Source organism: Hypanus sabinus, chromosome 29 (genome assembly GCF_030144855.1).
Source record: "Hypanus sabinus isolate sHypSab1 chromosome 29, sHypSab1.hap1, whole genome shotgun sequence".
NCBI lineage: Eukaryota > Metazoa > Chordata > Chondrichthyes > Myliobatiformes > Dasyatidae > Hypanus > Hypanus sabinus.
This window is the reverse complement of record NC_082734.1, coordinates 14,382,576-14,407,496: the sequence shown is the minus strand read 5'-3', so window position 1 is coordinate 14,407,496 and position 24,921 is coordinate 14,382,576. Positions and strand designations below refer to the sequence as shown.

General features: G+C 42.2%; 1 protein-coding gene across 2 annotated transcripts in view; it reads right to left on the bottom strand.

The window, feature by feature from the left end:
* The window catches only part of l3mbtl2 (L3MBTL histone methyl-lysine binding protein 2), an 85,977-nt gene extending 62,779 nt beyond the window's left edge, over positions 1 to 23,198 (bottom strand). For both annotated transcript variants that reach the window (XM_059953735.1, XM_059953736.1), the window contains exons 1-5: positions 23,113 to 23,198; positions 14,977 to 15,211; positions 11,802 to 11,935; positions 8,331 to 8,454; positions 6,031 to 6,110 (exon numbers count right to left, since the gene is read on the bottom strand). In XM_059953735.1, coding sequence (XP_059809718.1) covers positions 6,031 to 6,110; positions 8,331 to 8,454; positions 11,802 to 11,935; positions 14,977 to 15,193 — 555 coding nt within the window. In that variant the 5' untranslated portion in view covers positions 15,194 to 15,211; positions 23,113 to 23,198. The remainder of the gene's footprint in view (positions 1 to 6,030; positions 6,111 to 8,330; positions 8,455 to 11,801; positions 11,936 to 14,976; positions 15,212 to 23,112) is intronic.
* Positions 23,199 to 24,921: the final 1,723 nt, after the last annotated feature.

Sequence of the window (24,921 nt, the reverse complement as noted above, 5' to 3'; positions counted from 1 at the left end):
TTGGTAAATAGCTAATATTGTTCGCTTATTCAGAAGGGAAATGGGGAAAATCATGGAACCCATAGATTTGATGAGCTTTATGTCAGAGGTAGGGAAGTTACCAGAGAAAATTTTAGGGATAGAATCTATAAGTACAATAATTGAAAATTCGTGGCCTAATTAGGACAGTCAGTATGACTTTGTACAGGGCAAGACGTGTATTACTAACTGGATTGAGATTTTGTGAAGGTGACGAAGGCGACTGATGAGGGTAGAGCTGTGGATGTTGTCTACATGGATTTTACTAAGGCATGGCAGGCTCATCCAGAAGATTAATGTGTATGGGATGAGCAGTGAATTGATAGTTTGTATTCAGAATTAGCTTGCCCATAAAAGAGGGCAGTTGTCGATGGGGACTTTTCCTGGCCGAAGGGTCGTGACTAGCAGTGTTCCAAAGGATAAATGACTTGGATGAAAATGGAAATGGGTGGGTTTGCATACAATATGTAGGTTAGTAGTGTTGTGGACAGTGTAGAAGACTGGCACAGCAGAAGATATATATAGATCAATGGCCGATAAGGACAGAGAAATGGCAGATGTAGTTTAACCCATCCAAGTGCAAAATGTTGCACCTTAGGATATCAAATGTAAAAAGACTGCAAAATGTTAATGGCATGACCCTCAACAGCAGAGGGATCTTGGGGCTCAGGTTGATAGCTCCCGAAAAGTAGCTGCACAGGTTGATAGGGTAGTAAAGAGGACATTCAGCATGCTTCCCTTTACCAGTCAAGGAATTGAGTTCCAGAGTCCGTAAGTTATGTTGCAAATTTATAAAACTCTAGTTAGGCCACTTCTGGAATATTACATTCAGCTCTTTAGGAAGGATTTTAAGGCTTGGGTGAGGGTATAGAAGAGGATGCTGCTTGGATTGAAGTGTCTGGAATGCACTACCTGGATAGAGGTCAGGCCATTCAAGTGACTCTTAGACAGGCACATGAATGTGTAGGAGATAAAAGGATGTGGACATTGTGTCACCATAAGGGTTTACTTTAGTTGAGCATTTGATCACTAATTTAATTAATTTGGCACAACACTGTCAGCTGAAGGGCCTATTCCTCCGCTGTACTGATTTACAATCTATGTTCTAATTGTTCACACTCTTTTGGATTGCTGATCCACTAACATATACTGTAGTTTAATAATAATCTGAATTTTATCACTACTTCCTTGAATGTTTACTACCTTCTAAGGCTTTGAGTCATCTGCAAACATGAAGTCAGGTCCTCATTACCCAGTGCATCGATAATAGCTATGAATCAATACCAGCCTCTGTAGTGCAGCATTTTAAAAGGCCAATCAGATATGGTCTAATCAGTCTAGTATTTCCATCATTTCTCACTCCTCCCATTCTGAGCAACGGCAGGATTCCTCACCAACCTCCAGATCATTCTCTATAAATTACTCCACTCTCACAGTGCAGACACCAGCTGGCATTTTTCTCCAGCCCTTCCAGCATTCTGAAGAGACAATTCCCCCCACAACACCCTGATTCACTCTTCCATCTCCATCAAGTGCTGCTCCCTCGTTCCTACGCTGCACCTGCCCTGTCACTCAGAGACCCAGACATTCCTTCCAATTGTAGCAGCAATCAACTTGAACAATATGCATCTCAGCACTCGCAATGTCGCCCCACTGGAGGGAACAAGCACAGGGAGGTCCTGGTCAATTCAGAACAAGAGCAACCGTGTCAGCTTCTGACTAAGTGACAGGATTCAATTTCAAGAAACCAACATTTCCATTTGTATCGGGACAAGGTCATCAACTTGCAACAGAAGCTCAGTTTTTATCCCTCAATGGAGGCTGCTCAGCTTGCTGTACATTTCCAGAGTGCTATTTTACTTCAGTTTTCACAAACTGTCCGATCTTGTGTCTCTCAGTTCCTGCAGTGTTCATTTTCTTATTTTTTTTTTAAAAAAAATCCTTCTCACCTGTCCTTATTCATCTTCATTGACTGGCATCTCTTGCAGACAGATCAGTTTCAATTAACAAGCTTCATCCTCTCTCAGCCAGCACCACTAGCAGATGTGCAATTCAATCCCACTTGCTCTCCGCCTCATCAGAGTCTCTTTGTTGTTTCTGCCCCTCCCATTCTATGCAACTTAAAACATTCAATTTATAAAGGTCATTGACCTGAAATGTTAATTCTATTTCTAACGCCACAGATGCTAGAAAGAACAGATGGCATATAGACATACAGCAGGGTTACAGGCTTTTTGGCCAACACTAATCAATTTTGCCCACGTTTATGGAATTCGGTGCCACATACAGCAGTGGAGGCCTGATCATTGAGGGTGTTTAAGGAGGAGATTGATAGGTATCTAATTAGCCAGGGTATGAAGAGATGTGGGGAAAAAGCTGGAAATTGGAACTAGATGGGAGAATAGTTTAGCTCATGGTGGAGTGGCGGAGCAGACTCGATGGCTGAATCGCCTACTTCTGCTCCTTTGTCTTGCGTCTGCTCTTCAACTGGAAAATTCTACGACTTGCTTACACACGAGGGACAATTTACAACACCCAATTAATCTACCAACCTGCACACCTTTGGTTTGTGGGAGGGAAACTGGATTGTCCTGAGGAAACCCATGTGGTCAATGGAAGAGCGTGATAAAAAGAAACTACCTAGTACGGAAGCTGGTCAGAAGGGGCATCCCACAACCACCAATGCTGGGAATACTGCTGATCACCATATTTATTTGATTCAGGTAGAAACGGTGCTACTAAGGGACAATAAATTCAAGATAGTCGCCAATAAACCACAGGAATTAGAATTTAGTTGAACTGTTAAATGTTTCAAAAAAAAACCAAATCAAACCACTGAAATGCATCACAGGGAGGGCACAAGAGGAGGGAAAAGAAAACTGAAGGTGAAAGTTAACAGACTACAGATGCTGGAAATGTAAAATAAGATAAAGAGTAGTGGAAAAGCTCTGAAGGAGAGGCACATCAGTGTTTCAGTTCTAGCGGAGGGTCCTCAACCTGAAACGTTAACTCGGTTTCTCTTCCCACAGATGTATTTCCGCACTTCCTTTCTATTTTAGATAGTGGTTAAGTTTAGATAGAAATTCAGAAGCCTTGTAAAGAACAATCACTAATATGGCACTATACAAACTAACCACTCTGCTCTCATGTTAATTTATGGCACCAACTAGAAGTAGTCCATCAGCAGCAAAATTTTCAAGTACCTGGGTTGTTATCCCCAGGAGAAAAAATATCCTTTCTGATGATTATTCTGAACCTAATAATTTTGCTTAATGAAAGCTCTATACGTGGTATCAGTCAAGACTGTGGCCTCTCTCGCCTTCTCAGCCTTGGACAAGGCCAATAGGCTGGACAGTTGAAGATGCAGCCATGTGTCTTGTATAATTCACCACTGAATCAATTGATCCACTGGCTTAATCAGTGGCATTGTTAAGAGGTTCTGGGTTTAAACCCAACTTTTGGGTATATATTAAACTGACATTTTAGACTGGTATACAAGCAGGGTGGCAGGATGGAGATATGTCTCTACCAAAGGAGGTGTGATGCACTTAGCTGGTCACCCTTGTGCAAGGGGTAACACTTGCTTAGTTCCCCCCCAACCCCTCCCAACGATCAGGGTCACGTGAAACCATGGGAACAGGTAGAGGATAGTTGTATGAGCAGCTGGTGCATATCGCAAATCCTGGTTTTGCGACCACTGATGCCAGGCAATCTCTGAAGAGTATTGATAATGGCTGGGGTCACCAGTCTTGTAAAGGCACTGCACAGAAGGTGGCAATGGCAAACCATTTCTATAGAAAAATTTGCCAAGAACAATTATGGTCATGGAAAGACCATGATCGCGCACAGCATACAGATATAACACATAATGAACTAATATAAGGTGTTCCGCATTAGGGTGTCAGATCACAGCCTCGACTAGAGCTTCCTTAAGGAACTGACGACACTCAGGCTTACTTTCTTCCCTCAGACCAACACCATCAAACAATTAATAATAATGCCCAAAGAGCACACAAAAAATGCTAGAGGAACTCAACAGGCCAGGCAGTATCCATGGCAAAGAGAACAGTTGACATTTCAGGCCGAGACCCTTCAGCAGAATGGAGAAAAAAAAGATTTCCAGCACCTTCAGATTTTCTCTTGCTTATTACTTTTATTTAACCTTTTGCCTTTTATCTGTTTGAGAGAATTATCTGTGATTAAACTGGCTACTGGGGTCGCCCACATAACATTGGTTATGCTGAGGATCACAGAACCTTACAGCTGTTCCACTCATAAACAACTCTGTGGCTGATTTTGAAATTATTGTCCCAGCTGGTACCACATGCCAGGGTTGATCACAATCCAACTGCCTTAAAGGTTCCCTTGGAACTCTCTGTTCCATATTCCAACATTTGGTCCATCGCCTTCAGTGCCTCAGGGATTCAACTGTTTGTCCAGATACTTAAATGTTTTGAGAGCCTCCATCTTCAGCACCCCCTCAGATCCCTTCTAAACATCTACCCCTTCTCTTATAGTTAAGACCTCCAGATACGCATCTCTGCTGCACAGAAACATTTCTTACAGTTTATACCGAGCCCCTTAAATTATTTTCAAACCTCAAATCAGACTCTCCGCTCAGCCACCTGAGCAGCAGCAGTACAGTGCAATACTTAATATTTCAGTACTGTGCAAAAGTCTTAGGCTCCCTAGCTATATAAACACACCTAAGATTTCTGCACAGTACTGTATATTCTATCTGCTATTACTCTGCCCATCTTACCAAATGATCAATATCGTCTTAAAACCAAATACTACCTGCTTTGCTACAAACTCCACCACTAATTTAACTGTGATCTACATAAATACAATCATACCTTTAACATTTGTATCCGTATCAGTTGTATAACCTACTAGCAATCTCTGTAGCATACATCTAGTGACAGGCTAACGCCATGGTCTAACTCTTGGATGTAGGATCCTGTCAAAGGTCTTACTGAATTCTATATAGACAACATCAACCACACTGCCCTCATTGATACATTGTGTTACTTCTTACAAAACAAAAATCAAACTGATCAGAGGGGCATGCCCACTAATAAGGCAGTGTTGATTATCCTTGATTAATCTCTGCCGCTTCAAGTACAAATTAATTTTTATTTTATTGAGACACAGCACGGAATAGGCCCCACTGGCCCTTTGAGCCACACCGCCCAGCAAACCCGATTTAATCCTAGCCTAATCACAAGACAATTTCCTAAGACCAATTAGCCTACCAACCAGCACATCTTTGGACTCTGAGAGGAAACCAGAGCGCCTGGAGGAAACCCACACAGTCATGGGGAGAATGTACAAATTCCAATTCTATCCTACAGAATCTTCTAATAATTTCCCTATTATTGATATTAGAGTCACTATACTGACTTGTCCTAATGAATTTCTTGAACAAAGGAACCACATTTTTCTGTCCTCCCCTCATCTGATACCTCACCTGTAGCCAATAAAGATATAAAAATATCCATCACATCCCAACATTCTTCTCCCTTGCCTCTCAAAGCAGCCTAGAATACACCTCATCAACTACATGGGGAGGCTTTTGTCCTTCATTCATTGCTTCATTCTTTGTGTCCCCTTTGGAAGTAAATTCATGCTTATATTCATCAGATCATCTGTAGTCCCTTGAGGAAATGTAGGATTGGTTGCAACTGTATTGCCTTATGCTGTCACTTACAAGATCTCCTCTTCCAACTTCCTAAGCCGTCAAGGTAGTAGCAAGAATTTTAATGGCCTCAGCTAATCTGTGATTCCCAGAAAAGATCACATGTCTTCCAAAATGGTGGAGAAGGAAATTGTGAATTCTCTCCACCATGGAATACCATTTCAAAAGCAATATGAACTCATTTCCAGGAGCTCAACAGACACTAATATATTGGTTATGAATATTGAAGGGAAATTTAAGGATGGACTGGGGAGATAGAGAAGGCTTCAATAGGAAAAAAAACCTTTAACAAATAACATATATGTTTCACTCACATGTTTGAAGCAGCTAACAGGGGCAGCTTTGCAGTTCTGCTCTTCAATATACTTCCCCCATTCAAAACCTCGGCTAGCACCTTGAAAGAAAGAAATATAATCAGAAGAAAGCAAGATTTTAAAATAAATTCTGACTTACTTTTTGGTAATCTGAAACAAAAGTAACCTGTGGGAAGAGAAACAGAGGTAAGGTTTCAAAACTGGGAACCTTCATCTGATGAAAAGCCCAGGATCTAAAACTCCATTTCACTTCCTACAGATACCACCTGACCTGCTGAATGTTTCCGGCATTTTCTCTTCTTAAATTTGATTGTTGCTAGTTCTAATCAGACTCAAGTCCTAACTAACTGGTGCAATGGTGAGATACTGGTCACTCTCTTATCGGCTTAACATGTCAACAGCAGCGATGTTGCAACGTGACAACCCACCGCAGCCTGCTGGTGGTGTTCTCCCCATAACCCTGTAGGTTTCCTCCCACAGTCCAAAGACATAGCAGTTAGTCTAACTGATAATTGCAAATTATCCTAGTCCAAGACTAAATGGGTGATTGTTGGGGAGCCTATTCCGCACTGTATCTCGATAAACAAACTAGAGATGTGTCTTTCAGAGACCACATGGTTCCTGGGTGTTGAGTAACTAATTCAGCAGAAGATCCTGGAGCAGGTTCTTCTACTGTCTCACCCTAGGTTGATTTCCAGTAAATTAGTGGTGCACTTGGTCGCAGTGGCCTCTTTGGATCCAACAAATAGTGCAAATGTGTGTCTTAAACGTTTTTCTTGGATTGCAGGACCCCGATGGACATTGGTAATACAAAATACTGAAAGTCTAGTTTGTTGGTTCATTTATAAGACCAATGGCGGGAGAGCCTTGTGGTCTCGGTTGTTGCGCAGGCCAGGCTCTCAGTGCGCAGTATTGCCTGTTACAGCCACCCAGGAGAGGAGGGGCAGGAAGTAGTGTGGGAGAGAACAGAGGCATGGTGGGAGTGCTGACCCCTGCAGGCCATCTCTCCTGTTGGTACTACACTCCAGTGTTCACTCCCTGGAAGACGAGCTGGATTGCTTTCATCTGCGGCTGACACAGCATGAGATGAGAAACTGTTACACGCTCATTCTTGCGGAAATGTGGCTCCAGGACAACATCCCATGCACCATCGATCTTCAGGCTATGACAACCAGGAACTTGTGCTAATATTGTGTTATAAAATAATGTTACTTTACTGTATTTGCTATCACAACTATATCTACCACGTAGCATGTATATACTGCGTTTTGCAGCTGGGCCCTGGAGGAACGATGTTTCATTTAGCTGTATACACTGTGTGGTTAATTGACAATTAAACTTGAACTTGATAAACGGAGGAGTCAGGTCTCTCTAATCTCAAATCCATGAAAAACATTAACTCAATTCCCATTTTCTCATTGTAACCTGGTGTGAGCTAGCTAATAGAAAAACTAGAACAGGCCATAGCGCACCAGGGAAAATTTTTTCCATTCTAAACTGACAGTTAAATATGGGAAACCGTGATTCTCTCCATGGGTAAACTACCTCCCGATGCTGTCAGTACCTGATAAATGGGCACTCATTGAGAAGTTTACTTACTCACTATGACACTGGAAGCCATTAAGCCCACGAGGTTCCCGCCGACCCCCAACACAACAACCCCATAAGCCCAATCCCCCTCTCCCCGTGGTTCTGCAACTTATTCTCTCAGATGCCACTTAACTTCCCTTTGATTCTTTTTGACAGCCCTCCAGGTTTGGGGGTTCAGCTCAGGGCTAACAACCCTGACTGGCAAAACAAAACGGTTATGGAAACAGCAATGTATAATCCTTCTACAACTGATTACGACAGTATTCCTGAGTCTCCACCCGGGATTTGCGTGACTGACGGTGGTGAAAACCGAGCTACTGGAACGATGAAGGAAGCCCTGAGTACCGCCAGAGATAGAGGACCTTCGCTGCTGCCCTAAATGCCAGAGGTGTAACGGGCAGCAGAGTAGAGATTCTTTTTGCCCCCTACCCATGTAGGAGTCATTTACAGAAGCCAATTAATCCACATAACATCTTTGGGACATGAACACAGGTAGGGTGTGCAAACTCCATCCACCAGAGGTCAGGATCAAACTCAAAAGTCCTGGATTCTGTGAGGAAGCCGTTTAATCTGCTACACCACTGTTCCCTCCTTCAAAATTTTTTTCAGCAATTTAACTGTAGGCACAGCTGGGGCCTCAAAGCCTTGCCGTGGTCAGAGGGAGCAGTTAAACTACAGGCAGCCGGTCTGCATCGAGACACGAGTCTTACCGGAGCTGCCATTCTGAGAGCTGTTTGCTGTTGGCCCTCCGGAATGACGTTGCAGAAATGCCCCCAGTTTTGCTGCCCAGGAAGCTTTGTTCAACACCTTTGCTTTCTTCGTCGGTGGCTTTCCCTGCAAAGCAACAAGCAAAGAATTGTTACATTAACAGAGATTGATAAAAACATCAGCAAGTCAGGAGAGAGGATGTCAGTGAGGATGAAACAGCGGCATAACTGTCTCACAGTGCCAGAGACCTGGGTTCAGTAGTGACCTCCGGCTCTGCCTGTGTGGAATCTGCATGTTCTTTGTGACCGTTTGGGTCTCCCTGGGTGCTCAGGTTTGATCCCACGTCCCAAAGGCATGTGGGTTGGTAAGTTAATTGGCCACTGAAAATTACACCAAAGCTGAGCAATAAAATCTGGAGAAAAATGGCAGAAAGAACAAAATGGAATTAATGCTGTTGAGATTGAATGGATGGCCAATAGTTGGTGCAGGTCTGATGTATTGGTGGGCCTATTTCTACGCTGTATCTCTCTTTGACTCTACATTGCATCACTACTGGGATGGTAATTGAACTGAAGCATTAATTCTGTTCCTTTCTATACAAATACAATTTCACCTCCTGTTCAGTCAGTGACATTAAAAAAACAGTACAGCACAGAAACAGGCCCTCTGCCCCATCCAGTCCATGCCAACCTATTTGAACTACCTACTGCCATTAATCTGGACTGGGATCATAGCCCTCCATAACCCTACCATCCATGTACCTGTATAAACTTCGCTTAAGTGTTGAAATCGAGCCCTCATGTACCACTTGTGCTGGCAGCTCATTCCACTCTCTCACAAACCTCTGAGTAAAGACATTTCCCCTCATGTCCCACTTAAACTTTTCACCTTTCACCCTTAACCCATGACCTCTGGTTGTAGCTCCGCCCAACTGCAGTGGAAAAAGCCTGTATTAACTCTATCTGTACCCCTCATAATTCTCAATCTTCTACGTTCCAAGGATTAAAGTCCTAGTCCCAAACTTTTAATTTCATTTTTAACTGCAAACATGGAAAACTTTACATGGAATTCTTAATAAGCAATACAGCCCCTAGATATTATCCATACTTGAATTTTCCTGCTTTATTTGGAGGGTACATAACTGTCCAGTCTTCTGCAATAGCAAATAGATGCAACACCCAACCATTCCACCGCAACTGAAGCAGAGGCCATTCTGGAACAGAAACGAGAATGTTCTCTGGTCCCCCAGTCTTTGCTCCAATGTTCTCAGCCATTCTTGTTTTTAAACATATTTCCTAATGGCATTGGAAAAGGATAATTCGGTTCATGATGCAATTCCACCACTCCCGTTATCCTACTAATTTCCCTGTAAACCAGGGGATCCCAACCTTTTTATGTCATGGACCCCAGGTTGGAAACCCCTGCTGTAAATCATTCTTTCTCAGAATAGCAGCCCCTCCATTCTAAACCCACACACTAGGAGCAGTTAACAGCAATCAATTAACCTACAAACCCACGTGCCTTAGGGAAGCAGGAGGAAACTTCTACACCCAGAGGACATGCAAGCAGTCACAGGGAGAACATGCAAACTCCAAACAGAGAGTGTCCAAGGTCAGGGTACAATCTGTTGCATCGCTGTGCTGCTCACTCACTTCCCTGAAATCACCTGCATTTAAGCAATTTGGCTAAAAATCAACTTTTGTGATGGTTTGGAAGTCAATAGGAGGCGGAGGTGGGCCTCCACTTTGACTGAAAATGACATTTTCTTTGGATTCAGCACCTACCTGCTGGGCTCTATCATCACTGAAGATTAAAAACATTCGTGATGCCTCCCATTCACCCGACACCATCCCCAATTATCTAACCACCATTTATGATCAGAACAGGATAGGACTGGTAATTTTCTCAATGTGAAGATGGAAGGCATCTCAAGTACTGTGCAGTGGAAACCTAGTAGTACCAGCCAGAGCAGACGCATCTGACGTGGATAGGCCGAAGAGAGAAGGATTAGCTTTATTATTTGCCACATGTACATCGAAACAGTGACATGCATTGTTTTACAGTCTGAGGACTGTACTGGGGCCAGCACACAAGTACTGTCATGCCTCTGGCACTGACATAGCAAGTCCATAACTCACTAACCCTAATCTACATTTTCAAAAAATTTTTATTGACGTATAGAATGGAGTAGGCACTTCTGGCCCTTCGAGCCATGCCACTCAGCAATACCCCGATTTAATCCTAGCTTAATCTCATGACAATTTACAATGACCAATTAACCTACCAACCTGTATGTCTTTGGAACGTGGGAGGAGACCGGAGCACCTGGAGGAAACCCATGTGGTCATAGGGAGAACATACAAACTCCTTGCAGACAGTGACAGCAATCAAACCCTGATCAGTGATCACTAACGCTGTGAAGTGACTGCACTAACCACTACGTTACCGTGCCATCCCATGATCTTATAGGATGGTACTTTCAACCTTCAAGACATCATGGTGCAACCAAGCTATAGGTCAGACGTCAGTCCCTACTCACTGCACTTTCAGTTCTCCTGTGTTTCCTACATAACGAGTGCTGACCCATCAGCTAAGGGAGGGTGATAGCTGGTCACTTGGGCTTTTTTTCCTGTGTTTGACCAGATGCCAGAGAACTTTGTGGAGTGTAGTATCAATGTTTCAAAAGACCCCAAAGCCACTCCGTCCTGATTTAAATTGTTGGATATATCAAATAGAAACAGGCTCTTCAGTTCACTGTCCACATTTATCATGAAACACCATGTACGTTCAACCCCCTTCCAACCCGTCTATCTCACATCTACACACTGGCAGCAATTTGCAGAGCCCAAGAAACCTACCAATCCCCACGTCGCTGGGGCAAGAAAGGAGACCAGAGTACCTGAAAAGTCACAGGGAGAACGTGCAAACTCCACACCACCAGCAACAGGACTAAACCCAGGTTACGCCGTAAGGCAGCAGCACTTTAACCGCGTCACTAACCATCCTGCAAATGGGATTGAATGTTGCTACGGATAGTGCCAGAACATGAGACATTGGCTGAAACATTCCATGAAAATGCTGCTTGACTAGTCTGTGGGTCAGGACTCCCGGTTTAAACAAATGGATATGGTCTTATTGGGCTGACTAAATTGCCATGTTCTTTTTGAAAGGTTTGGAACAGTGAGGTTCAACCAATACAACCATGTACTACAGTTTTGTACTCAATGCCCTGCTGAGCCAAATGTTTTGCTGAGAGTCTGAGTCCAACTTAGGGCAACAAACCAATCACCATTATAGATGGTCACATCCAGATTATTAAACTGCACAAATTTTAATTTCTACAGCTACCTTTTTGGGATTCAACAATGGTGTCAGTTCTGCTATCTGTTCTTGTGCTGGTTAATTCAGAGAATGCAGCATGCCCAGTCACTGGGTTTGTATCAGATGACAGGCCAAATGGAAGGATAACTAACCTGTAACCGGGCCAGGATGCTGGCTTTCTTCGAGTTGGAAGAGTAGCTCCGAGAACAAGAGACACTGCAGAACCTTTTAGTCTTGGAAAAGAAGTCTTCCCGCTCTCCTTTAATGCCGCACATCTCGCAGGTAGCTTTGCGTATTTACAACAAAAAAAAAACAACTTTGTTTTAGAACAGCAGAACTGAAGCAGGTAAAGAGGTCAAAAGAAATTTTGGAATTCTTAAAAAGGTGGGTTTCTGAAAAGGAGAGGCTAATTAAACTCCAGTCATTCTGCATAATGCTGGAGGTTTCCAAGTCTTGATTTCTATCAGACTCTGGTAAGTAGGCTGTGTTCATAGCAAGCCTAAGGGTTTCTACTAGGACCAATGCTTTTCTCAATATATACTTCAACATGCACAATTTTACAAGTTTGCAGATGATACAAAACCCAGAGGCACAAGTGAACAGTGGGAAAATCAGGCTGTGAGGATGCAGCCTTTTTGAGGCATTGCCTTTTGAAGGTACCCTCAGTGCTGGAGAGGCAAGTGTCCTGATGGAGCTGGCGGAGTTTGTAACTCTCTGCAGCCTTTTCCAATCCTGTGTATCAATCCCTCCATACCACAGTGAGACAACTTGTTAGAATGCTCTCCCCAGTACATCAGCAGAAATTTGCCAGAGTCTTTGGTAACAAGTCTCCTCAAACTCCTAATGAAATTTATTGAAATCTATTGAAACCTTACCTTCTTTGTAATTACATTAATATGTTGGACCCATTAGAGATCTTCAAAGATACTGATTCCCAGAAACTTGAAACTGCTCACTCCTTCCACTGCTGATCCCTTGATGAGGACTGCTGTGTGCTCCCTCAACTTCCCCTTCCTAAAGTCCACAATCAATTCATTACTCTTACTGACATTGAATGCAAGGTTGTTGTTGCGACACCACTCAACTAGCTGATCTATTTCACTGCTATAAGTCTCCTCGTCACCATCTGAGATTCTGCCAACAATAGTTGAGTCATCGGCAAATTTATAGATGGTGCTCGAGCTGTGCCTAGCCACACAGTCATAGGTGTAGAGAGTAGAGCATTGTGCTAAGTGTGCATTCTTTGAATTGCAGCATTATTGATTGTCAGTGAGTAGGAAATGTTATGCACTGAATGCGGTCTCCTGATGAGAAAGTCAAGGATCAGGAAGATAGCAACAGACTATAGAGAAATACAATCAGGTTGGGTGGGGGTGGGGAAGAGGAGCAGCAGAAATTTAATGGTGACAAAAATTTCAGTAAGAAGAATGAGAGAGACAATCACATTACAGTAGGTGTTCCCAACTGGGGCCCATGGACCCCTTGCTTAATGGTATTGGTCCATAGCATAAAAAAGATTGGGAACCCTACCACTACATCATACTATATGAAAAAGAATACAAGAATAGAGAGAACTGAAGCTATATGTGCATAGTTTGTTCAATGTGACAGGGGAAGTACAGAAAGTGGTTCAACGTGCATACACGATCCCAGACTTGATCAATGAAGGTGCAGAGTAGAATACAAGAGCAAAAGGAAGTCATCATGAACTTGCAAAAAACCTTCTTCATCTATAACCCAAAGGGTGTGCACTATTCTGGGTGCCTCACTGTGGAGAGATTGAAAGCTTTGGAGAGGATACAGAAGAGAAGAGATTTTACAAAATGATTCCTATGTTGGAAGATTTTAACTTTGCAGGAGGATTTGGAGAAGTGGAACAGAGGAAGAGGAGTATGAGGAGATCTGACAGAGGAATTTTAAAGCATAGGGATGGGAAAGACCGAGTGAAACTGTTCCAACTGGCCAAGAACAAAAGAACATAGAATGAAACCTTTTGGTAAAAGAAACAAATAGATACAAAAGGGAAACTATATATAGACCTGATTAGTTAGGGGCTGGAATATACCGCCAGAATTGTTGAGGAAGGTTTAGTTGTAATGCCCAGCACTCACATCAGATATTGCACATTGGATGAGCAATCAAGATACTTTGTTTAAGCCCATCCTAATTAGAAAATGCCTAATTCTATTTTAATTTCAGTTGCTGACTTTGTTCCATCAACCATTTCTTATTAATTATTTGATGATCAAATTTGAACATTTCTGTTGACTCAGCTTTGCTCCTTACCCTTTGGCTTAAAAGCATGTCCCCAATGTACAATGAAGCAGACCAACTATAATTTAAAGAGGAACCCCTCCCCCCCCCTTCATTTATTCAATATCTTCAGTTTTGTTCACTATGCTACAGAAAGGATGTTAAGCTGTAGGCAAGGTATAGATGAGGTTTTATAGGCAGTATCAGAGAACTACAGCATAGGTCAGAGCTTTTCTTTTTTTTAAGAATAAAAGGGACAAAGCAAATGTATAAAATTACAAAAGAATTTACAAGTGTTAAGAGAAACCATTTATTTTCCCTTGACAGAATGGGCAGTAACTAGGAAGGTAGACTTTTAAGCAACACACACAAAATGCTGGTGAAACGCAGCAGGCCAGGCAGCATCTATAGGAAGAAGCGCTGTCGACGTTTCAGGCCGAGACCCTTTGTCAGGACTTTTAGTGTTTCTTCTTATAGATGCTGCCTGGCCTGCTGCATTCCACCAGCATTTTGTGTGTGTTGCTTGAATTTCCAGCATCTGCAGATTTCCTCAGGTAGACTTTTAAGTTAACTGCAGAAGAACTAGAGGAAAGATTTTCCTTAACCTCAATGAATTTTGGCGATTCGAAACTGAGAGGATGGTAACAAGAAAATAACATCGCATAGATAAAAGAGGAAGTTTTTAAATTTAGTTTAAAAAAAACATTGAAGGAGACTTTTAAAGCTATACTTTGCAGGGTAAGAGGACTGAGAGCTGGGTCACAAAATTAGCATAAAATAGTCCATTCTTAGCCTAGTATGGGCTCAATGGAGCAGGCAGCTATGTTACAAATTAGTAGGAATAAGACAACAAAAATCAACCCAATCATTTGTTATCTCCCTTTAAAAAAACATCAGCTCTCGACATTAATAAGTGTCACAGATCTGAGAGTCCAGGACAGATTCAATACTTCATATCAGTTTCTGACAAACAAACCATGTTACAAATTAATAAGGGTAAGACAAGACTCATATCTTGTCTACTCTTCAACAATCAGGTCTCTAACAAACACACAATACTGTTAATCAATGTACCCATTCCAAATTTCTCATTGATGGACAACTCATCGTCATCGTTTGTCATTCCAGATATCGACTCCAACTCCAGATCTTTGTGCTGGCTCTGCTCCTCTTCTTCCATGTGCTCGTCACTCGATTCCCCGGTGATGAAGTTCCCATCACTGCTGCTGCATCGGTCCTCCAGGCTATCGTAGCCATCAAATAGTCTGTAGTCGTCTTCTACAAAAGCCATTCCTATGTCATGCTGTAGCTGAAACAGCAATGGGGGTGGGGGGAACAAAAATCAATACAATACTTAAACTGATGAAAGCTTCTGGGCTTGCAGTGTTAAGTTTGACCAACCACGGCCCAAGTTCAATGTTCCCCATTTTGTGACAGGCACTCACAACAGCATTTTCTTCCAAAGATTAATTAGGCAAATGATGAATAGGAAGAGGTGAAGGTGGGGTTGGGGGGGCGGGGGGGCAGGGGGGAAAGATGTGCAAAAGAAAATGAACAGCAAATGCAAAAAAAACTAATAATAATAATAACAATGATAACTAAATAGTAAATAAATGATACTGAGAACTTGAATTGAGGAGACCTTGAAAGTGAGTCCATAGGTTGTGGATTCAGTTCAGTGTTGAGGTGAGTGAAGTAATCTATGCTGGTTTAGTAGCCCAATGTTTGAAGGGTAAAAACTGGTCCTGAACCTGGTGGTGTGAGACCTTTCCCAGTGGCAGTAGTGAGGAGACAGCACGGCCTGGATGGTGGAGATCATGATGAATGGATTCTGCTTTCTTGTGGCAGTGCCCTTTGTATGTGCTCAATGGTAGAGGGGGCTTTTCCTGCGATGGACTGAGCTGTAGCAACCACTTTTTGCTGGCTTTCCCTTTCTTGGGTATTGGTGCAGCCAAACCAGGCAGTGATGCAACCATTCCACCTTTAGAAGTTTGTCAAAATTTTAGATGACATGTTGAATCCATGCAGACTTCTAAGAAAGCAGAAGCACTGCTGAGCATTTTTTGTAGTATGCTGGTCCCAGGACGGGCTCTCTGATACATTATGTTATGTAGTCCCAGCAATGGACTACCACCCTGTCATTGAAAAAGACACGATGATGATGATGGAACTGGGAGAAACAACCAATCTGCTGTAAGAACTCAGCTAGTTGAGCGACATCAGTAGGAGGAAAGGAACTTTTGCCATTTTGGGTTGAGAATCTGGATTAGAACAGAGAGTGGAGAGGCAAGATGACCAGTATAAAGAGGAGAAGGAGAGTGGTGAGAAAGGAGTCCAGGTGATTGGTGGACTGAGGAGGGGTGCAAGGCAACAGGCAGGTTGTACCAGGTAGTGGAAGGGAGAGACAATGCAGTTGGAAGACCATGGTAGGTGAATGATGGATGGAGCCAGATGAAGAGAAAGAAGGAAAAGTAAAGAAAAATAATTAATGAAGCAAGGTGGGGGAGAGGAGTGTGAAGGTTGGAGACAGCTGTTGGAGGGAGACAAGCACTATGTTCTGCATTCCAACACTGACAGTCCTTGGTATTCCTGCTTATCTCTCTCCAACAGCTGACTTCAGCCTTTACCCTCCCCTTTCCCCACCTTGCTCTGTGTTTTTTCCCCACCTTTTCCTTCCTTCCCCTCTCTTTATCTGGCTCCACCTATCATTCACCTGCCACTGTCTTCCAGCTCCATTGTAGCTCCCCTCCCTGGGATGATCTGCCTATCATCTTACACTCTCACCTCACTCTACCAATCACCTGGAACTCCCTTCCCATCAGTCCCCCTCTCTACACTCAGTTCAACATGAAACACTGATAATTCCCTCTCCTCACACAGATGCTGCTTGACCCGCTGAATTCTTCCAGCAGGTTGTTGAACCTGGACATTAACTCAGAGTTGAACTGTTAACTCTGCTTCTCTTTCCACAGATGTTCCCTTCACAAGCACCACCACCACCACCCCACCCCCAACCATTAAGGACACCTTGAAGGGGCAGTGCCTCAAGAAGGTGGCGTTCATTACCCTTACCATCTGAGATATGCCCTCTTCTCCTCACTGCTATCAGCAGAGGAGGTGCAGGAGCCTGAAGACTCAATGATTCAGAAACAGCTTCTGACCTTCCACCATCAGATTTCTGAATGGTCCATATACAATACCTTATCATTCCTTTGTTTTTGCACTATTTAGCTCTGTAATTTATAGTAATTTTATATCTTTGTGTTGTACTGCTGTAATGCAAATTATGTGTTTTATAAGTCAGTGATAATAAAGCTAATTCAGTGATCTAATTGTTATCTATTAGCAATAACCTACTGTGCATAATTTGGTTGCTGTACATAGAAAAAAAACAAAAACTACTATTCAAAAATACTTCCATCAGTTTTGATACACCCTACAACCATGAAGGGTACTATAAAAACAAGTCTTTTTATGATCCCGGCAGTGTTTCAGATATTACCAAGAAGTGCAATATTAGATCACGTAATATATCTTATCCCCTGGGATTTCACACACCTCATAGTACAACTTAAAATGTTGTTTCATCATTGACAGAGGTAGAAATAATAGAATTTTAATCCACTGCACCCGCATTTAACATGAGAACATAAACAGTCAATAAAGGACTAAATCATTTGTTCTCAAGCCTGTTCTACCAGCCAACATCCATAGCTGATCTTCTACCTCCACGTTTCTAAATTCCTCTAACATACAGAAATACACTCGGTGGTCACTTTATTAGGTACACCTGCTCGTTAATGCAAACATCTAATTAGCCAATCATGTGGCAGCAACTCAATGCATAAAAGCATGCAGACACAGTCAAGAGGTTCAGTTGTTGTTCAGACCAAACATCAGAATGGGGAAGAAATGTGATCTGAGTGACTTTGACTGGAATGATTGCTGGTTTGAGAATCTCAGAAATTGCTGACCTCTGGAGATTTTCACATACAACAGCCTCTACCGTTTGCAGAGCATGGTGCAAAAAAAAAGATAAAAAATCAATGAGCAGTTTTTCTGTGGGTGAAAATGCCTTTTAAATGAAAGAGATCAGAAGAGAATGACCTTCAAACTGACAGGAAGGCGACAGCAACTTGAATAACCACGTGTTACAACAGTGCGGTGAAGAGTATGTCTGAATGCACAACATGTTGAACCTTGAAGTGGATGGGTTACAGCAGCTGAAGACCACAAACATACACTCAGTGGCCATTTTTAGATACCTCCTGTACCTAACAGAGCAGCCACTGAGTGTATGTTTAGAATGCAAACAATGGCTGAGGCTCCTTTTCCAAGGTACAGAATTCAAAAGGTTCAGTATTCTCTGAGTAAAGAGATTTCTCCCTGTTTCAGTCCAAACTGACTACCTCTGATTGTGTGTCAGTGATCCAGGCAGGAGATTCCTCAGCTGAGGAAATATCCCATCAGACCATCAAAGAATATTGAGTATGACAGGATTGGGTGCAATGTTGATTGAAACCAATAGTGAAAACTACCGCAGAATGTAAATCCAATATCTTGTCTAGCTTCACTTGCAAATCTCTCAGTAAGAATCTTGGGCAAGTGCCAGTCGTTACTTACCGAACATCCATCTGCCCACAGATCTAACCTATCCTCTATCAAGGCTTTGACTTGTCCTGCCAAGCCCTTGCAGCCACTGCGACAGCTTCTTCCTACACATTGAGGAGATTCCGGGTGTGGAACCTTACCCACTCCTTTGGTCCCACCAAATCTCCTTGGGACTAAGTTCCCCTAACTGATAGAAACTTTGAGTTACTCTCTAAAGAGATGGGATTGCCCTCAACTATTGCATACATACTCTGCCAATCTCTTGGTTAACGAAAGTCTTGATTTTAAGATTTATCTCCATTTTTTAAAATCTCCTCACAGTTTCTCCCCACCCTTATAACCTCCTCCTCCTCCCTTCAAGACACATGCACTCAAGTTCAGAATGGTTTTACATTGCTGACTGTAACCTCTCCATCACTGGGACCTTCAGCTGTTGAGATATGAAACTCTAGAATTTCATAGCAAACCACTCTTTAAAATGCTCTTCATAATCTACGAGACCTAGCCCTTGGTCATCTAACCCAGATTTTCCTTATGAAGCAAAGCTTCCATTTTTCCAGAATATGGACACACCATTGGGGCATTTTGCCACATTAACAAGCAAGAATAAAAGGAACTCAAAACAGAAAGTACTGGAAACACTCAACAGGTCACACAGCATCTATGAAGAGAAGCAGAGTTAACAGTTCAGGTCACTGATCCGACTTCAATGTATTTATGTTTTGAAATTACTGTATGGATGGCATTCAAAACAAAGTTTTTCCCACATATGTGCCAATAACAAACCCACTACTGATCTCATTTAATCAGAACTAAGACCATACAACATGTGAGCAGAGCTAGGCTATTCAGACTGCTCCCACATTCCATCATGGCTGATTCATATCCCTCTAAATCCCATTCTCCTGCCTTTTTCTTGCAACTTTTGGCACCTTTACTAATCAAGAACCTTCACTTTAAATATACACAATGACTTAACCTCCACAGCCATAGATGGCAATGAATTCCACACTTCCTAGCTCAGGGGTCCCCTACCTAGGTCCATAGACCCCTTGCTTACTGGTATTGGCCATTGGCATAAAGAAAGTTTGGGAACCCCTGCTCTAGCTAAAGAAATTTCTCCTCAGTTCTGCTCTAAAGAGACGTTCTTCTATTCTGAGACTATGCCCTCTAGTCCTAGACTCCCCCACCATAGGAGACACCATATAAGATGGCACCAATGGTGGATTAGTACAATAGGTGGTTGATGACTGGTGCAGGCACAATTGGCCAAAGGGCCCGTTTCACACTGCATCTGAGACTCAATAATTTAAGGCTTCGGTGTTGTTTTGCTGACAGCACTACTCAAGCTCAAGCTGTCAGCTAATCTGTGGCAAATAAAGTGAAAAGCTCATCTCTGTTCACACCAAAGGCTACATCTTCTAACAGCCAACTGCACCAAAATCATGACAAATATTATATAAATTAGAGCTTAAAACAAACTTTGGAGGTCAGCAATCTGAAACAACAACAGAAAATACTGTTAACATTCAACATGCAATCACTACAAAGAGGCATTTAGACAAATCAAGTCATTTTTTATTGTCATTTCGACCATTAAAAAAAAACAAATCAATGTTCCTCCAGGACCATGGTGCTACATGAAACAACACAAAACTACACTAGACTATGTGAGACAACACAAAAGCTACACCAGACTACATAAAGTGCACAAAACAGTGCAGGGCAGTACAATAATTAATAAGTAATAGGCACAGTAGAGGACAAATTCCAATATAATAATAAATGATGCAGATGTCAGTCTAGACTCTGGGTAGTGAGAAGTCTGATGGCTTGGGGAAAGAAACTGTTGCACAGTCTGGTCGTGAGAGCCCGAATGCTTCGGTGCCTTTTGCCAGATGGCAGGAGGGAGAAGAGTTTGTACGAGGGGTGCATAGGGTCCTTCACAATACTGTTAGCTTTGCGGGTGCAGCGTATGGTGTAAATTTCTGTAATGGTGGGAAGAGAGATCCCGATGTTCTTCTCAGCTGACCTCAATATCTGCTGCAGGGTCTTGCAATCTGAGATGGTGCAATTCCTGAACAAGGCAGTGATGCAGCTGCTCAGGATGCTCTCGATACATCCTCTGTAGAATGTGGTGAGGATGGGGGGGGGGGGGGGGGGGAGATGGACTTTCCTCAGCCTTCGCAGAAAGTAGAGATGCTGCTGAGCTTTCTTGGCTACGGAGCTGGTGTTGAGGGACCAGGTGAGATTCTCCACTGGGTAAACATCAAGAAATTTGGTGCTCTTAATGATCTCAAAGAAAGAGCCGTCATTTAGAAAGGTCAAATGGGATTAATGTGGACAGACAAAAAGCTCGGTGAGCTGAAGGACCAAATTCTGTGCTATGTGACGTTATGACTGAGATGAGGCAGCAGAAACAGGCAACATTCTGGTGATGTGTCTTTGACTTGAAACATTAACTCTTGTTTCTCTTTCTGCACATACCACCCGATCTGAGTATTTCCAGTGTCTTCTTCATTCCAATGTTTTCTGCCTTTATTAAGTAACTGAAATAGTGTTCAAATTACAAAATTGGAAATTAATACATGCAGTCGGCCCTCTGTATCCGTGGGTTCCGCATCCACGTATTCAACCAACCACGGATTGAAAATATTCCAAAAAAAATTCCAGAAAGTTCCAAAAAGCAAAACTTGAATTTGCCGTGCACTATGCTGAATCCACGCGAATGAAGTGATGTGTGGGCATACCCTGCTGTAGCCTCCCACCATTTCACAGATCCTCAGTCTTTCTCCAGCACTCAGTTGTTTGAACATTGTTCACCTCATGTCTCATTTGTTCGCTACTTGTGTTGTGAGTAAGAGGAAGGAGTTTAAGGCTAGTAAGGGATGGCTGGCTGGCTATGTAAAGCGCTATAGCCTCAAGAACTTAAAGATCATGGGAGAATCGGCAACAACTGATGCTGAGGCAGCATCAGCGTTCCCAGAAGAGCTACAATGGTTCTGTATGTACTGAACATGTACAGACTTTTTTTTTCCTCGTTATTAATCCCTAACAATACGGTATAACAACTATTTACATAGTATTCAAGTCAAGTCACTTTTTATTGTCATTTCGACTATACCTGCTGGTATGCAGTACACAGTAAAAACGAGAAGTTTTTCAGGACCATGGTGCTACATGAAACAATGCAAAAACTACACTGAACTACATAAAACAAAACAAAAACTACACTAGACTACAGACCTACCTAGGACTGCATAAAGTGCACAAAAAAAGCATTGCAATAAATAATAAACAAGATAATAGGCACAGTAGAGGGCAGTAAGTTAGTGTTAGTCCAGACTCTGGGTATTGAGGAGTCTGATGGCTTGGGGGAAGAAACTGTTACATAGTCTGGTTGTGACAGCCCAAATGCTTCAGTGCCTTTTCCCAGATGGCAGGAGGGAGAAGAGTTTGTGTGAGGGGTGCATGGGGTCCTTCATAATGTTGTTTGCTTTGAGGGCGCAGCGTGTGGTGTAAATGTCTGTAATGGCGGGAAGAGAGACCCCGATGATCTTCTCAGCTGACCTCACTATCTGCTGCAGGGTCTTGTGATCCCAGATAGAAATGATTTAAAGTATACGGGAAAATGTGCGTAGGTTATATACAAATACTATGCCATTTTATATAAGGGACTTGAGCATCCGTGGATTTTGGTATCTGCGGGGGACCTGGAACCAATCCCCCGCGGATACCGAGGGACAACTGTACAGTACTGGCTGCATTATTTGCACTCTGAATATTGCAATGAAAAAGCCAGGGGCATGTTTCAGAGCCCAAAATAATCAGTTGTTTCTCAGAACAATCATCTTCTATTCACCGGCAATTACTTTATGATTGTCACGTGTAGCGAGGAACAGTGGAAAAATAAACTATTTTGAATGGCATCCATTACAGCTCATTTTAAAATTTGTGCAAGGGAAAGACAACAGCCTGCAGAATTCTGAACACAGTCACAGTAAAGGGGCAGGTACACAGTAATGTGCAAGGCTACGTCGAGGTAAATTGTGAGCTCAAGAGTCTATTTTATTGAGCAGAGGAAAGGAGAAGTTGTGCAGGGTGATTGTACAAAGTTATAAAACGTTTCAATAGCTTTATCAAACAGATTCCATTCCTAAGTGGCGATGGGGCTGTTTTTTATAAACAGATGTTAACACTACGAAACAAACTAACCATATGTCACTGAGAATGTAATAAGTTTTTGAACTGTTTATTATTTTATATTTTTTCATTAAGATAAAGTTTATTAAATGTAAAAAAAAACACAAACGGGCTCCAAGCAACAGTACAAACGCTTTTAAAAGCCAACCAACTCTCACTTCTCTCTGGCAATAATATTATGTTTTTATTTCCAAAGTAGAAGGTAGAAAAAAAACTAATTCGATGCAAGAGCATTAAAAATATTATTGACACAATATGAAGGTATAGAGACATCAGTTACAGAATGGGGGCTTTCATAAGAGAAGGGCAATCAATCATCATTAAACTTACAGTTTATCTTAATACAAAATATTGTTATTTTCGATCTATATTAAAACAATTTAAAATAAAACTTACAATATTTTCCCCAGCAGATCTGTGTATCTTGATTTTTGAACCAAAATCACATTGCTCCCATCTTAGGTACAGCCATCGCAAAATAAGGTGCCACCTTACTGGAGGAGACCTCCATCCTCCATAACCAATGAACAGGGCTTATATTGAATAGGTAAAACATGCCGGGGTTGACAGAGCACTCTGGGATATGTAGTCCATTTTAATTGGCGCTTCACACTCTGCTGTCAACACACAAAATGCCGGAGGATCCCTGCAGGTCAGGAAACAGCTATAGAAATTAATAAACCGTCGACGTTTCAAGCCAAGATCCTTAGGATTTCCAGCGTCTGCAGATTTTCTCGTGTTTGTGGTTCACACTACTGTCAACCGCTTTAGACGTTAGCAGTTTTTAAACGATTTATTCAAGCGAACGGTCATAATCAGGATGTTTATTTCTGAAATATTCAAGGTATATGGTTTTGATAAATAAAAACTGCAGATTCTGGAAACCTGAAATAAAAACAGAAAATGTTGGAAAACTCAGCAGTTCTAGTAGCATTGGTGGATAGAGAAATTGTCAACATCTAGGCTTCAAGACCCTGTATTGATCCGTTCCTGTGGGAGATGGGATACTATCCCAAACTAAGGGTTCAGATATTTAAAACTCAAAGTTCAAAGTAAATTTATTATTAAAGTACATACGTATTGCAATAAGCAATCATGAGAGAGATGGGACAACTTTTTTTTACCTCTTGAAGAGTCATGAATCCTCAGAACTCTTCTTCTAAGGTCAGTGGACCCACGAGTTTACTTTGATGGTGATATATATATCCAGCTTCTAATTATAAATGAAAGACTGACATGGCAAAGGCTGGGGTTCAGATGGTTCTGGTGAATCTGAGCATGATGGCGCTTTGTGGTAAGGAATCTTATTATGACCATTCCTGGATGGCTTATGAATAAGCATCAAGAAGATGTCAGTTGATAAATAGGTTAATTATTGTCACATGCATGGAGTACAGTGAAAATTTTTGTTTTGCCTGCCAATAAAACAGGTCATTTCCCCACATCTATACATCACTTATTTTCTGCCTGTAACACCGCTGGCATTTAGAACATCAATGATTGTCCTCCATCTCTGGCGGCGTTCAGGGCTTCCTTCAACACGTCTGTAGCTTTCTCTCGGTTTTCACTACTGTCAGTCACACAAGTCCCGGATGGAGACTTAGGAATACCGTTGCTCTCAGATGTAGAAGGATTCTTCATTGCTGTTTCCGTAACAATTTTGTCTGACCAGTCAGGGTCGTTAGCCCTGAGCTGAACCCCTGAGCCTGGAGGACCGGTGGACCACTCTTAGTTTGGCCTCTACCCTTTGACCTGTTGGCATGGGTGACCCTACCAAGAGCCAAAGCATAAAGTCCATACGCCAGCCATCATAGCTCTCCAGGTCATTGAGGCATGCATGCATTCAAACCACGACAAACTTATGGTCCTCTTGGTAACTAACTAGCTTTGCTCAACAGGAATAACATGACTGTTCTGACCTGAATGTTGTACTTTATATAGAGTTGGATGTTTTAGCATAAGGTACATATCGAAATTTACAAAAAGATCACCCTAGCTTCTTACTTTCAATTCTACAGTCCTCTACTTGCCAGAGAGCGGGTGAGTGCGAACTGGTTTGGTCAATGCATTTGCAATCAAGGGGCAACGTCCAGTTCCAGACACCATTAATAACACTAATATTTAAATCAATGCATTTCATGCATTGCACTTCCTGAGATGGGAGCAATGTAATTTTGGTTCAAAAATCAAGATACACAGGGCACA